Source organism: Filicampus tigris, chromosome 5 (genome assembly GCF_054856515.1).
Source record: "Filicampus tigris isolate MCC_2025a chromosome 5, RoL_Ftig_1.0, whole genome shotgun sequence".
Taxonomy (NCBI): Eukaryota; Metazoa; Chordata; class Actinopteri; order Syngnathiformes; family Syngnathidae; genus Filicampus; species Filicampus tigris.
The window spans coordinates 11,973,476-11,990,152 of NC_141221.1; the positions used below are offsets into that span (position 1 = coordinate 11,973,476).

At 41.5% G+C, this 16,677-nt stretch overlaps 1 protein-coding gene across 3 annotated transcripts in view; it reads left to right on the plus strand.

The window, feature by feature from the left end:
• arb2a (ARB2 cotranscriptional regulator A) overlaps positions 1–16,677 on the plus strand; it is a 155,280-nt gene that overhangs the window by 52,489 nt on the left and 86,114 nt on the right. For all 3 annotated transcript variants that reach the window (XM_086031411.1, XM_086031413.1, XM_086031412.1), the window contains exon 7: positions 3,590–3,808. In XM_086031411.1, coding sequence (XP_085887537.1) covers positions 3,590–3,808 — 219 coding nt within the window. The remainder of the gene's footprint in view (positions 1–3,589; positions 3,809–16,677) is intronic.

Here is a 16,677-nt window from a genome sequence, read left to right on the forward strand (position 1 = left end):
CATTTGTTTGAGATTCAGACGTTGACAGCACATCACAACACAAAGATCAGATTTAGACGCACTTTGTGTTAATGTGGCTAAGACAGTTAGACAGTTAGCACAAAACACAAAGGGCTGAAGGACCTCACTTTAGAACAGTTTCAGAGGATTTAACTGTCACCAAATAAGGATTGCCTTGTGGGAGCGATTGTGCGGAAAGTGCGCCTTGTTTTTTATGTTTTTATTGCCAGTTACATGCAAGTTAAAATGCAATGATCATATATTTTAAGGCGTAGACTCACTTTTGCATGTCGGATAAGAACTGACTAAGCAAGTTGCTAAGCAGCTAGCAGACCTGACATCAACGTAAACATTTCAGTCTCATTGAATAATGGCTGCCGACACTGGCTGCCTTTACAGCGATGTCCTTCTGGGTGATTGCACAACTGAAAGGGTGAGTATTAGCTCACTTAGGTGTGTTAGTCCATCCAAAGCAAAGGCTATAGGCCGGGACCGAGTGTTGGCATTAGGCGGAAGCTACAAGCTCTTTCGGCCCACTTGAGGTTAGCGTCAGAATGCTGAAGGGCGGGAAGGGTTATTGATGAGTGACGGGCGAAGGTTAGGGAACTGAAGGCTCACCCTGCTTGTAGGCCACTCAGGGTTAGCCGGCGAACACGTGGAGCTGTGTGGTCGGACTATTAACTTTTGGCCTGGGAAAACCAGGATTAGTGAAATACAGGACAGAGAGGTGTGATGGTGTTTGATGTCTGTCCCTCTCTCAACACTGACACTTGCGGTCCTCTTGTTTATACGACTTTGCCCTCATTTCCGAACCAGATGACTTCTTATTGTACATCTGATGATTAGACTTTACTCAGATCTGATGGGCTGGATTGACAGGTGATGATCGGTGATAGGTTGTAATGTCACAATTGGTCGATGGATCAATGGCGGCTTCGATCGGATCCGCAAAATAAGACGTTAAAAACAATGTCGCTCACTCGGGCGATGTTTTGTGCTGCCATTGTTAATAATCTAAAGTTTCTCGTCATATACAGTTGGATTTTTATTTATTTATTTTTACAATTTTTTTCCCCCAATATTAAAAAATATAAATGTGTATATTTTTAGCAGGTGTGTCAGATCCCGCCCTCCATTTTCAATGAATTGAATGTTTATCTGCGTTTTGGGTAGAGCTCTTAGGGTTTCCATCGTTGTTATTTTTTCCCAAAGCATTTCAGTTATATGCACATTTTGGCTATTCCTGGGCTGAGCCGGTTACAATCCCCCGCAAATAGTGGCACTCGACTGGACGGTAAATAAATAATAAATACGTCGTTTAAATATGCTAGATAGATTATTCCATCTTCTGATCCGAACGGTGATTGTTTTATTTCAACTCGCTGATCAGTGATCGGCTCCAAAATCCTGATCAATTAAAGCCCTCTAATGATGTTTTTATATTCTATCAATCGGATGATGGTATTTAATGGTAATAAAGTCACAGTGTATATGTGCCTGTGCCATGATGCACTTAAGCTGTCAGAAGAATTTTACAACAACTTGTGCAACATTCAAGCACGGCAGTCCCTAAAAACTGGGCTGCCTGTTAGTGTCACTTTGTCTGTGTGAGTGCAAATGCACTAAACCCCACATCTGCAACACACTCCACTCACGTTTTTTTTTCTTCATCACTTCCTCTTATATGTTTTAATAAAACAAAGCCCTTTTTATTTAAAACCCCAAAGTAAATAATTTGTTTATGTCCGTGCAAAAACATACAAAATTGTCATATTTTATTGGTTTGTTATTCTGTTGTCCATATATTTGGTCTTGTGGTTGGTTACCTTATGAACTGATCCCTTCGGCTATGTTATCATGCTGCCACCAGTGGGCAGTGCCACAGAGCTGGTGTGGATCCAGTTCAACTGTATGTCTGTGTCTCTCCTTCCCTTGCTCAAGCCGGGTCCCATTTTCATCTGGTCATCCATCTGTCGGCATGTGTGCTCGGGTGTCTTCGACGCTGTCTGTGTAAAAATGTCTCGGTAATGTCACCTGCCCAAAATTGAATCCCCTCTTAGAGATCACCGCAGCCTCACTTGACTCAAATGAAAATATCGGCAAAAATATATACCTGCATAAAAATCACTCATTAAACCATGCTACTTATTTCCAAGTAGAACACATTTTATCATATTGAGGCCAGTATTTCCCCGATCTTTCCTAAAATCTCAAACGCTATCAAAATTCTACTGTAAAAGCTGTACTATGAATATGATCATGTCTTATTGAAAATGTAGAAATAGGTCCAGTAAAAGATACATTTGAAAAAGAGTGAGAATCAGTCTTACGTATTTCATAATCATGATATAAGTGGGAATGTGTCATTGTGCTGTTGTCAACAGACGGCAGGTGCTAAGGGAAAGGGTGTGTGGCAGGTTTGATGGCGCTGGGCACAGAAGGGACACACAGGGAGGACACGCACATTGCGTTAACACTTATTAAGGACGAGGAGATGTGTGTGATGCCTTGAGAAGGCAGCGAGGAAGCTGAGCGATGCCACCTCTCTTAATTCCCTCTCACATCCCCCAAAGGTATTTTGGTGTCTCACATACTCCTCGGAATGTGCTATTAGTGTGTAAACTATTGTGCTTTTGTGTATGTGTGTGTGTGTGTGGGTGCGTGTATGTGTCTGTCCAGTGGAGTCTGGTGGGGGTTGTATGTGTATTCACAATAGCAGTTGTGTGTGAACCTCCAAAGTGAAACAAGATCTATTTCCTGCTGTAATCTCAGAGTGCTCGGGACAATAAACACAGTTAATTAAAAATGTTAGCAAAGTTGAAGAAGTCACACAGAAAAAAAAAAAAAAAACGACCGTTCTTTCTCCACTAATTTAATTTCCCATTTCCGCGTTTTCATATATAGTTTATTTTGGAGACATTTTCACGAAAAAGTCACACATCAATGCGTGTGCAAAAACTCTCGGGCTGCTGAGTGTTGCTGGGATCGATTGAGTTTGATATTAAGTGGCACGTGGCCTTTGGAGTCACTAAGTGCTGTCCACTGACTGTTGTGGAATTCCAATGGTGCAGTTACTTGTCAGACTTTTTACCCGCAGCTATGCTGTTGCTTTCTGTGATTGGAAGTTTATTTACGGTTAGCAAGATATTTGGATATTCATGTCTGAGAGAAATATGTTGTTGTCTTGACGTTGAGATTAGCATGGCATTTTTCTGACATAAAAACTTTACATTCACCAGTGGAATAAGATAAAACTGAAAACACAATAGAGAAACACTGTTAATATGAATATAAAGTGTGTTTGTTTACACTCTGCTGAAATAACTCTTTTTCATTTTACATTTTTAATCCATGCATTGCATGCTTTTCACTCTTGACATGGTACTTTAAATATAGCCATGTCATTATTTAAGATTTCATTTTCTATTCCTCTCCATTTCAAAGTACGTTACAGTTTGAATTTTCTGAGAAAATGCAGATCAGTTATCTGTATGTACTCCACATCATAATTTGTCATTGATTAACTGAGACAGAAAAATGTAACTGGGGGAAAATAAAAATAATGTATATCATCTCCACTCTGTTTTAGGAGGGCTATAGCGTGATCGTACTCAACCCAAATGAGAACTACCTGGAGGTGGAGAAATCGTCCAAGTCCTCCACTCTGCCCTCTCCGACCGAACCGTCGGACGAGCCCGCCGAAAAGAAGGAGCGAAAAGATGACAAGGAGGGCAAGAAGAGGAGAGAATTTTACGAGAAGTACCGCAATCCACAGAAGGAGGTGGAGACAGAGCGGATCCCCATACGGGTATGTCATTTTTTTTTTTTTTTCCATTTGAGCAGGAGGTGGGGGGGGGGGGGGGGTGTTTGGAGTGACATGGTGGCTGGAAGACAGGGATAGATGTGCATCACGCACAGAGATGATAGCTGATGGTTTGGGGTCGCGGAAGAAGGTGGGAAAATTGGCGGGAGGAACTCTGGAAGGGACAAAGGACAGTGGGGAAGTGGGAGGTGTCCATCGGAGAAGGCAAGGGAGGAAATGTGAAGTAACTCGGGAGGAAGGGAGGATGAGAAGCAGGAGAAAGAGAGGCTCTTGTGTGGTCAGCCTGTGTGTGAAGAGGTTGGCGGGGCTCCAGTCGCCTCTCAGTGAGCAAGTGTTAACCACATGGCTACCTCCCTCTCGCCCTCTTTTTTTCTCCCTCTTTCCCTCTCGCTCTCTTCCTCTTCATGATGACGGCGGGCCTGGTCAGTCTTTGTTGACCGCTGGGATTATTATCTCTCCAACACACACACTGCAAAGGCACCGCGAAATTCTTATCATGTGACACCGACTGCGTGCAAACACACATATTAACAGATGTGCATAGACGTGCGTGGAGCACACTGTGGTCAGACAAAGGAAGTTACCCTTTTAATGAATGTATTTCCATTGTGCGGAATAATTGAGGCCAGACTGGGGTGAAATAAAGCAATATTGTTCGAGACCGCTTTTGTTTTAGCACAGGCAAAATTATTATTTGCTGGCTCATAAAGGCCCAGACAACCTTGTTTTTTTTGTTTTGTTTTTTTATGGCTATAATTTAGTAACAAGGTCACAGTTGGATTTAGACGTTAGCGATGCGCTTTCGTGAGGGGTTGCATATATGTGAAAAGTACTTCAATAACTAATCAATAGCGCTGTGGTATGATGTGTGCATTTTTGCAGATCAAATGAGAATGATGTTGGAATCCATACTATAAGTAAAAAAATAATGAAAAGTGTCACTCTCCACAAACTCAGCCTTCATTTCAGCATTGTAGTTATATTTAAATTCATTATTAATAGTAATTTTTAAAAAATCTGACTGTCCCAAAATGGTGACTTTTTGTATGAAATCCTATGATAGGAAAGTGCTCTTGTTTGTAATGTCTGATGCAAGTTAGTATAATACCGTTATACACACACACACACACACACACACACACACGCACACACACCCACACACATGTATATATATGTATATATGTATATATATATATGTACATATATATATATATATATATATATATATATATATATATATATATATATATATATATATATATATATATATATATATATATATATATATATATATAAAGATATATATATAAAGATATATATAGTATAGTTGCTTGACGGCTCATTGGAGAAATCCCAAATAATTTGCACACTTTGCAAAGCCAAAGGAAAATAATCATATTCAGGGATCAAAGAACGCTATTAGAACAGACTTCAAATAAAAATATACTTTTGTTTTTTTTCCACATTACTTCCACGATTTTATCGATTCCAAACTTCTTGAAAAATCATAGCTGTAAAATACGATTAATCATGATCAGTTATGGAAATGTTTTAGATTAATTAGTTTAAAAATATTAATCGTTTGACAGCACTAATATTTTATTTATTTATATTTATATTTATTTATTTAATTATTGGGGTGGGTGTTTAGGACCTCTACAACTTTTAGCCTGTAAAATGTTATAAGATCCCAAATAGCGTGCGTAACTTCACTGTAACAGATTGTATGTGTGTGTGTTGTGTGTGTGATTTCCATCTTTTAGTAAGATCCCAAATAACGAGCGCTATATTGCATATTCCTTCACTCCAGCAAATTGAACGTGCTATAGCCTACAGGTATAAAAGAGGGTTTTTGCATTGTAGATCTGATGGAACCCTGGCAAATTTGGCAGAGTATCGCCATGAGTTTGAAGTGATAGAATGGGAAGTGTTTGTGGAAGAGGCAAACAAACATTACTGAGTAACAGTCAAGAACTCTGTTGCTCCGATCATTTTTGGGAAGCCAGCAACTGCGTGAAAGCCAAGTTGTGTTTCATTGAACTCGTCTTGAGTGTCCGGCATTTGAATGTACAATATGTGGACCACTTTAATTTCTAAGCGACTGGTAATCTTTGTTACAGTGTGTCACGTTCATGTTTGAAATCAAGACACTTAAGACACCAAGATGCATCACTATATAACTATGTATTATCATATATTTTTTTAATTCTGCCCACAAAAACATGATGCTAAATTTAAATGAACTATTACTTGTATTAGAAAAAAATACGACTGCTACAGTGTTATGTATTGTATCACGGCCTTCATCACTTTCCGTCTTATTTTTTCTGCACAATACTCATTTCTGTTTGTTCCACATTGATCAAATCCCCCCAAAAAACTTGAGCATCAACCAGGGACAGCAAATCATCAGGTCATTTTTAAGTCAATGCTGAAATTAAAAAAAGAAAACTGGATAAATGGGAAAGGTAAAACAAAACAGTAAAATGACAAAGTATAAGTTATCAAGTGAAAATCACACAATAAAGGACGATGAATACAGAGAAAAAATATTTTGGTTTTATGAAAACGCAGCAGTGATTTTATGTCCAGATGTAATTTCACCCACAGTTTGAGCAGATCTGAGGTGTTCATGAGGTTTGTTCCACAATTGAAGAGCACGGAAGCACAGTGGTGCCTCACTTAGTTTGATTCTGGTTCTGGAAACACCAAGAACCGATGACTTGAGGGTGTCTGGAGGTCTCAAAGAGGCCTAAAGATAGTCTTGTATATATTGAGATCCAAGACCAAGAAGATTTCAAAATATCTTCTTTTAACTTGTATCAAGCCAGTGTGTTAATAATCAGGCACACTTTCGGGCTTTTACAATTCAGCTCTGACTCAAGAATCACACCAATACTTCTCACTCGATCGGTGGCTGTCAATGACATGCAGACTAGTTTAGTTTAGTTTTACACTCGCTTCAAAAGGAGATGGCTATTTGAGGTGAGGCGGGGGGTTTTTTCGCACAGCGATCAATTATTAAAAAGATCAACAGGTATTTTACATTTTCTGCCCAAACACACTTGTCCTTAAATGCGGGGATTGCAGGGCCCGGGATCAAGATAAATGACGGAACAGGTTGGCTCGTTGTTGGTGACCCTTGAATTTTGATCTTTGACCCAAAAGTCAGCAAGATGTGAGTTTGTTTGACCTTGCCTCCTCGAAGCACGGCCCCTCCCGCACCACTTCGCTCGCCACTGCTCTGCCTCAGTCCGCCCTGGAGTAAGCTGTCACACATACACACGCTCATCAAAAATCGTACTTCTTTTCCCTCCTCCTTCAATCTTTTGTCTACGTGTGTGTGTATATGTGTGTGTGTGGGCGTGTGTGTGTATGTGCATAGCCTCCTCTTTTACCTCTGTTCGTCAGGGTGGGTGGTGGATCAAATCAAACCTCTTTAGCCGGCCTGTTTTCATCTTTTTGAACAGAACCCACCCGAGGCACGTGCATTCACACGCATACAAACCTTTTTGTTCCCCACACCTCACACTCTTAACTCCCGCTGAGCTCCAAGACCACCTGCACACAGCCATTCATCAGCGCACTCACTCAAACATATACATCTCTTCCCATTACAATATAAATTTAAGCGTAAAAAAAATGCGTCACTTGGGCTGTTTTGCTTGGAATTTGTCAAAGTATGATCAGAAAATGGCATCCCCATTTTTTTTTTTTTTTTTACTTTAATGAGTCGCTCACACTGCTAGTAAAACGGAGTGATTAATATGCTTCCTTACACCCATTAATAAGTTCTTTACTGCTTTTAAGGTTCCTACTCTTTAGCCTTAGGTCCATAGTTTGCAACCCCTCAACCTTATCTAATCCCTCTTCTCTCCTCCTGCGTCAGATCACACACCAGCAGCCCATGTTTAGGGGGGATGTTTGCCGGAGTAAGCAGGGATGGGAGGATATAGAAAGTGGGATGCTGATGAGGAGCGAGAGGGGCAGGGGGGCGCTTTCTTAGCACTATGCCATATAGAAGTTTGGGAGTTCACTTTACTCTGAATTTTAGCAGTAATCCAGTTAGCTATTTTCTGTCAGCCAAGCGGAGGAATGGCAGGAACAAAAGGCACATTCATGGGCTTAAGAAGCTTCCAAAGAGTTCACCCAAGGCTGGCTGGCTGGGATTAGGCCAATAGGGCCTGGAAAAGAAGAAGGGGGGTGTGGGGGGGTTGGTTGGGGGTAAAGAGCAAAGGGGACCAAAGAAACGGCTTCATCTTTCTTTAAACACCACTTATATATATATATTTATAAATGAAAGAATAGGTTTCTTTTTCCTTGCTATTTGTGATATTTTTATTTCATAGTATCACACATCTCTTAGGAGATATGCCAGACTCACTTCGATCACATTTTAAGGCAGTTTGAGGCAGGCCTATGTTCTTTTTCCCTCTACTATATTCAGCGTCAGTGCCGCTTCAAGGACAGATCTTGATAATGGAGACTGGAGGAACATCAAACGTATGACATCTTTCTGCTTTTCAATTATACATTGAGCATAATCTGACTATATTCCAGGGGAAATGTGGAGTTTTTCTCTTAAAAAGCCATGGTTAAATTCAATTATGCTAAACTTTTTCGCCCCTCCTTTCTCGTATGATTAATGTGTGTGGGATACTCTTTCAGTTACATAGAATACTACTTAAAGTATTTCCTCTCAATGCCCACTACTCCCGTCTACACCTGACACAGATTAGACCTGTCCCTTGTTTAGTTTCTGAACTCCAGTTTGTTCCCTACTCACAATTCCCTAATGCCTTCACACGACGGCATCAACACTTGAGCACACACACTGGTAATTGTATTCAACATGATGTGACACCCCCCCCCCCCCACCCCCCCGCTACAGGACAGTTTTTCAAAAATAAATATATATTTTTAATCCTCGTCTCTTTCGTCACCAAACACGAATCCGTTGCCCCCAAAGTAATTATACAGACAGGATTTGTTTGACCTTTGACATGTGATCATGCCATGAGGTAAGGCTCAGCACACCCAAGGACAGGTAGGGACTTGATTAACCTCTGGAAGCGGTCAAAGGAAAGGTCAACGGCCAAGGCTTGAGGGCATCTCATCCGCTCGCTGGGAGGAACAAATTGGCTGTGTGCCATCCGTGTAGCCGCTGTGTGTTTTTCCGTGATTATCGAGTCGCGGCTTTGACCTTTGTTTGTCTGCATCAGACTCTTTGCGGCGGCAGTGGTGTTGTGATGGGGTGTTTTTTTTTGTTTTTTTAACTGCACTTTAATTATCCACTGTTGGAGCTCGTTTAGGTTGTACAAAACCACATCTAAAGCCACTTTCCTACCAAGCGGTTCATTCAGTTCAGTTTTCCTCATTCAACCCCAATCCGACATGTGTTTCACTCTGCTCAAAGCTACATCAACTATGTACATTATACAGTAGGGACATAATCTAACCTAACAATGAATTTAAAACACACAAGGAGAGCATAACACCACCAAGATAATCACCACGTTGCGATTACGCCTTTATAGCTTTGTTTGACAAACTGTTTTAAAGCGGAAGTCAACCCAAACATATTTTCATCAAGGATATATGTTCTGTGCAGGCCCACTAGTTGAAACAAGGCATTCTGATTAAGATTGCGTTTGTGGAATACGAGTTAAGCAGGACAATCTAGCCATCTCAGGGGGCGGCCACTTTGTCACTTCTGACGACTGAAAATGGCATCACAGTTGCTCAGGGCTCAGGTAACGACCAATCACGGCTGACCTCTTTTCTGAAGCTGAGCCGTGATTGGTCGTTCCCTGAGCCCTGAGGGTCAATGATGTCATTTTCAGTCTTACTCATATTTCATATTAATCATATTGCCTTGTTTCAACTAGTAGGCTTGCATGGAACATATTATTGAATCAAATGTTTGGGTTCACGTCCTCTTTGACCCATAAAGGACGGGAGCGCATAACCGCGTTTCTACCACTAGAGCGCTGTTGCGTCATTCTACCTTTAAAGCCGGGAGAGCTTATACGTCGGTGTCTTTTTGTAATCCAATTCTCCGTCTCTTAGCCAATTTAATGCATCAGAATATACATGTGAAGGTGTTGCGAGATCGCGGAGGATGTCGTGGAATTTTTTCGAGCCATAGGTAGGCTAATGGCGGACGCCGTCGATCGCCGGGAGCTCTGATAAGTAACGGCAGTGATATATAGACGACGCGCACGACCAGTGGAAGCAGTCGAACGTGATATGATATGATTTGTTGACAATGACGATATTGACGTCTTTGTAACAGAATAGATGATGGTAATCACCACTCGAATTTTTTACAGTTAAAATAGTGCTTCTCTTGCACTGACACGTTATTTTTACGTCTTCGATTGAAACAGTAGCTAATAATAAATTCTGCCTGTGTGAAAGCCACATCCAAGCTCTTTAATTCTTTTGGAATTATGTTTCTGTCTGCTACAGGGGCTGAGATATTAATAATTTTGTAAGTGTTGAATTTCTGGGAGAACGTCAGGTTTTCAACGGTAATTCCAAAGGAGACCTTAGGTTTTGGGGAGCTATTGAGACAGGCACTTTAGTCCTTTATGGGTTAATAGAATATTTCACTGTCGTATTTTGAAATTTTGACATGCGTAATTTTCAAATGTGCTTTCTGCATTTAACCCACAGTAGTGAACATAGCAAGCAAGCACTGCAGTTGACTTATAAGGTGGGTGTGTCACAAAAATTCCAGGACTATTGTCACAAATAGTTGAATTTCAAATTCAAACTACAAATTCATTCAGTATCCTTGGCACCTATCATATCGCGGCCATCGTGACATCCTCCACGTCTTCAAAAGTCCTCATGTGGAGTCACGTCGAGTGACTAACTGTTGAATGCTGAGAGCATTGTGAGCCCACATTTTGCAATGGTGATGCAGCCGCGACTTGTCCTGCTACAACTCTCGCCTCTTCCCATGCTCTGATTGAAGCAAACACCGCAGAGCTCTTAGTGGACGTGCTAGTTGTTCAGACCCAATTCAGTGTATGATTCCCTCTTTGGACTTTGACTCTCTTCTTTTCTTTGACCTTGGTGACGTTCGACTTTTCCACTGGAGGCTCTAGCGTTTGGTCTCCAGGTTGTACTCAAAGATACATGACTCGTCACCGGCGATGACTCTCCGAAGTAAGTCCGGTTCATCGCTCACTCTGCTCATTGCTTGACGACCTGACACAGAGCATTGCTCTATGTATATAAAAGTAAACGAAAAATTGTTCATTTAAGGCGTATGAATACTTTCTCTATCCACATCATACTTCAGGTGTTTAACATTAAGTGGAAAACTCTTAGTTTGAGCTGCAACTGTATCTTTGGTAACACCTGTCCTGGAACCTTTGTGACACACCTTGTATTGCACCAATACAATTACCATTGTGACACGGAGGACACAATTCTTGTCACCCCCCCCCCCCCAAAGGACCACAGTGCATCTTGCGTCACCTCCTCCAAGAATTGGGGTGCCATGCAAGGGTCCTCCAGATCAGGATTTCTGAACTGGCCTCACCTTGGGACCAGCTTTTTCCCATAGCTAAGTCCCGACCCACTTTAATATGGGAATGTGAAAAATGGGTACTTTACTGAGCTAAGACATATTACACTGCTTGGTGGAAATGAGGCTTAAGCATTTGTGTTAGTACCTGTGTGTGTGTGTGTGTGTGTGTGTGTGTGTGTGTGTGTGTGAGTGTGCATGTGTTTGCTCAAGGCAGAAACAGTGAAGCTGGTCTCACTTGCCTGCTCCCAATCTTCTAGTTAGGTCAACCATCAAACACATCCATCCTGCCCTCCCTGGCTGCCCCCCACCCACTGTGGTCTCTCTGTCTCGACACACTCTGCCGTTTTGGATACAGGCAGACCTGGAAAAGAAAAAGAAAAAAATAAATAAAACGAGCACATACACTGCACACCTCAGGGTCATCCTGGAACAAACACCGCCATGTCTGCCTGCCCTCTCTCCTTTGCCTGATGTCAATTAATGGCTCGCGGTAATTCCACCTGACAACCCGAGCGGCGGCGCGAGGCTCGCCGAGATGTCACGGCGATGACCTTTCTGGCCCACAGCCCTTCTTTTCTAATAAAGAATCTCACAAACCCACAGCAACTTCCTTTGTACTTTGTTAATGAGTTATTGATTTGAAACAATGTCCTGGCAAATATTGTCAGAGCAGAATGACCCCGTCAAGGTCATGTTGTTTTATTGTATAGTCTGTGCACACTAATCTGCTCGTGGCTTGACATGTACGCTATAGTTTTTACCCTTCCTTCACCTCCTCACCCCTTTCACTTACTCTTCCTTCTCTTATACTGCATATAACATCCTCTGTATACAGTGTCAAGTATAGAATAACAGCACACCTATACACACACACACACAGTTTCCCCCTTTCTTATTAGTCTGCCGCATTATCCCCCCCCCACACACACACACACACATCATTATATTCCCAATTCGCCACAGCTACTATACCTGTTAATTACCCGCAATGCCGCCATCATTTTCACATCTCCGCTGCTAATTTGCTTCATACCTTCCTTTTTTCCTTTCTTGCGGAGCCATCGGCTCCCAGACAGCTTCTAGCCATCCTCTCGCAATGTATCTCCGAGTTTAGGAAGTAAACAAGAACAAAACTGAGACTAGAAAAAAGGAAAACGGTGCCAAACGGTTTTGAGAATGCTTATAAACACAGGTGTCAATTATTTCCTTTTTGGCATTATGTCAGTGCGCAATCATGACCAATCACATGGACACACACACTCTTACAAACGAAGGCAACCGATAACCTCTTTGGTCTTAGCGAATACACAATTATCTACTTTACTAATTTAATGTTTAATCACCAAGCTACACAAAAGCAATCATGTACTCGTTTCTTCTGCTGATCAGGACATATTAAAAACATTTAAGGCCCAGTGTGTCTGGTAGAGTTTCTCCGTTGGTGGCCTAATTGAGGCACCACACAGAAACTTGGGCGGCCAATTTCATTGTTTGCTTGCGCGCAGCCTACGGCTATGTTACATTCAATTCTGTGATCTTCCCATTATGTTCCCACGTTACGTATTAAGTCTGTCAGAAACTGTTATCAAAATTAAAACTCGAAAAACGAAAAATCGATATCTTTACTAATGACCATAAAGTCTGATGTTCAACTTATTTGTACTTTATTAGCTTAATGTATGCAGGGTCAGAAGTGACAAGTTTCTTCAGGATCAATTATTATTCTGATGCTTACATCTCTGTTGAATCTCAACAGATAATGTTGTAATTAATTGCACAAAAATAGGATTTTAATGGATTGAATATTGATTTCACTGGTGACACATTTTTGGCAAGGTACAGTTTGGCTCAATAAACCCTAATCAAACGTCCGTTTTTCACCACGACGTGTGAAGTTGGAAATGTGATTACTGCGGTCGCTACAAGCTTCATACCATTTGCATATTTGTCAACCCAACAAAACAAATTAATAACGAAGACAATAAAGAGCACAAAAACAGTAAAACCAAAACCAAGTCTCATGCTGAGTCAAAAGTCAAAGAATAAAAATGAGTTTAAAACAAGTTTTAAACATGGAAAGCGAGCGGGCTTGCCTAACGTTTAGCGGGAGGTCATTCCATAGAGAGGGACCGGCAACGCCTTTTAAAGATTTGAAAACAAATAACAGTCTTAAAAAGAACTCTAAAATGTACAGGGAGCCAGTGTAGGAGTTATGTGCTCCCTCGTACGAGTACCAGTCAAGAGGCGAGCAGCAGCATTTTGGACCAACTGGAGATGCTTGATGGAGGATTGGCTGACTTCAAAATGAAGTGCATTACAGTAATCAAAAAAATATACAGTGGGTACAGAAAGTATTCAGTATGCAGTATTGTGTTTAGCATTTTCAGTTGAATTAAATATTATAACTCTACTGCAAGACTTAAAGTAGCATTGGCCAGTTCGCCAAAACAATACAATTTACTTTTTACATACTTTATTTTTCACATTATATCCATGCTATTTGCTTAGACAAATTAGTTTCCTCACACTGCTGGCTTCCACTGTAAACTTTCTGAGTGCAACAAATTTGACCAACTCTGATCCTCTGCATTTCTTGTCCACAAGACTTTGGCTTCACAAGATCTGTTCCTCGTCAGATGTCCTTTAGTCCAGTTTGATTTTGATGATGGAAGAGGAGGAGGTGGAAAGAGTAGCACGGAGGTCTGAAGTGTTTGTTTGTCAGAGCGTGTTGTGTGTAGTTGTTGGACTCATCGTTTCCTGTGTTGGTTAGACACCGGGTTTGTGTTGGCGTTGGAGGCTGTTATGCCGGCGGTAGTACCTTCGTCTCTCTCTTCCGTCTCTTTTGTCCCTGCTTCTCATTACAGTGAGTAAACACGGGGCATGTACCGGACCAGACTACCTTTCGAGAAACAGTGAGCGTGTGAGCACATCTGTATTAGACCTTGCCAATAACAGGTTGTTATTGGCTAAGAGCTGGAAAGAGTTCATTTGATAAAAAAGTACACATAATGTGGGAAGATGTACGATGGAGCATTTATAGCTGTCTGATCTTTTAATCACAAACTGAAATTTGCATATTAGACAATCAAATGCCTCCATAGGTTGCTATGTAGGTCCACTGATGATTTTTGTCATCATGTAATGATCAACACATTGTTTACATTGATACATTGGATTGATGGCCATCTGTCCACATGCAACCGATTTTGTGTTTGTAGACAATTTTATCTGAATCGTTTTGCGGATTTTTAACAGTACTGGAAACCTCAACAAGAACCACAAAGCTATTTCTTGAATTTAGTAAATATTATTGGAGCTTCATTGTTTTGTCAAACAGCTTATGGTACAACAATTGGAAATAATTCTTGTCAAACAATTGCAGGACTTCAGGTTGACTGTGTAGGCGGAATGTAATGCTTGGATCTTAGGCTGTGCAGTTGTACCTTGCGCTGTGGTCGGTGAGTTTATAACTGCACTTTATAACTTTGAAAATGTGTATGGAGTTTTTCTTTATCTCGTTTTTTTATGTCATCTCCGTCCATATTAGTTCAGCAGAGTGCCTGTTGTGGAGACTATCTAGGGAGGAGAATTGCATTTTATATCATCCGAGGGGATAGTATGGATTACTCTGCACTCTGTAAACACACAAACAGCACACTTCCTCACTCTCCCTTGACAGTCATGGCTGAAGGATGCTGGCAACAGGTGTGCAGTTGGGACACTTTTCTGACAGCCCTGGCACACACACACACGCACACACACCATTTTAACTTATTTATGGGTGTGCGTGTGTGTGTCTGTGTGCAGAAGCGAGTTGGTGACAGGAGGCTGGTCTCGCAGGGCGGTGCGCTCCACTGCAGCTAATTAACCCCAGGAAATAATTGCAATATGCAAATGGTGTTTAGATAATTCACTATACACTGCCATGCCAGGTAGTCGTCAGTCACTCTGTTGTGCGCCGCTGAGGGTGAAGACAGAATATATGTGAGACTGTTTTAGGCGGGGCGATGGGAGTGGGACAAGAATGGAAACGGTGGCATTCCAGCTGCTATTATGAAGCTTTTATATCATTTACGCACTTTATGAATAAATAAACAGACTTTTATATCATTTAGGTACTTGCTATGAATAAATAAACGGACAATGGCTCCATCTTTCAAAGTGAAGTTGTCTTACACATGAATTTGCCACACAACCTTCTTGGCTTGTGTCAGGTACAATTACAAAGGAGGTGGTGAAGAACAAGAGGTACCAGAAGCCAGAAGAGAGGGAAGGAGTTAATGAAACGGGGCTCTCTGATGAAGGGCGACATGGCGGAGGGGAAAGCGGTGAGGCTTCAAAAGACTTTGATGTCACAGCCTTTCAGACAGACATCTCTGTCTCTGACTGCCTCCCCAGACCCCCCGCAACCCCCCCCCCCCCCACCCCCACCCTCCCCACACACACACAGGCATAAAATCTCACACTCACAACCCTGATGGCGGGAGGGCAGGCCGGAGCATTCATTGCCTGCTCTTGCATCACACCCTGCGAGTCGAGGCGGGTGTTGACACGATAGCCCCCTCATGCTAATCTAGTGGCAAACACAAACGCACTGACAGGTTAATTTACCTCCAGACAAACGCAGCAGCAAAAACATATCTAATATGTGCGCAAAGTTTTGCACAAAGAGGCATTACTGTTGAAAGAAGAACTTTTTCTCATGGAGAAATTAATGAGATTTTGGGATGCGCTGTAATTAGTAGAAAACATGCACGTTTGTGTTCTATTTTCGATGTCAATATGATATGCCTGTGCCCACAAAGAAGCAATGGGTAAATCAGTGGCATGTAAGAGACTGCGCTGTATGTGCTACTTTGCAAAAACGAAGTCCAATTCAAACATAAACTAGTGGTTGACTTGTCCTTTGCGCGAAAATGAGATCAGGCTCAAAAAAATGTTTGGGAAAAGTAACAGCAGTCTGAAAACCTTGTATTTTCCCCAAGGCTTCACGTACTTAACGTACGCTCATAAAATCCAAACACATTTTGGAAAGGCACGAGTGAAAAATACCCTTTGTCCTTTACTACTCATCAGCAATTGTTTTAGAGTCTTATTGCATGGTCTCAAGTCAAGCTCCATTTTCTAAAGGCCTCCTGTTTAGTGTTTTAAGAAAGTTTTTATCTAGCTCTCAAGGCTCGATTTAAGTGTGCTCGCAAATCTCAACACAGTTTGTGAATCAAATTTCCCATTTTGCTCCTCACATAGACACATTGAAGAGCAAAAGTCCTCACGTCACATACGTGCAGGAAGTCTGTGGCGGAAGCGGTTT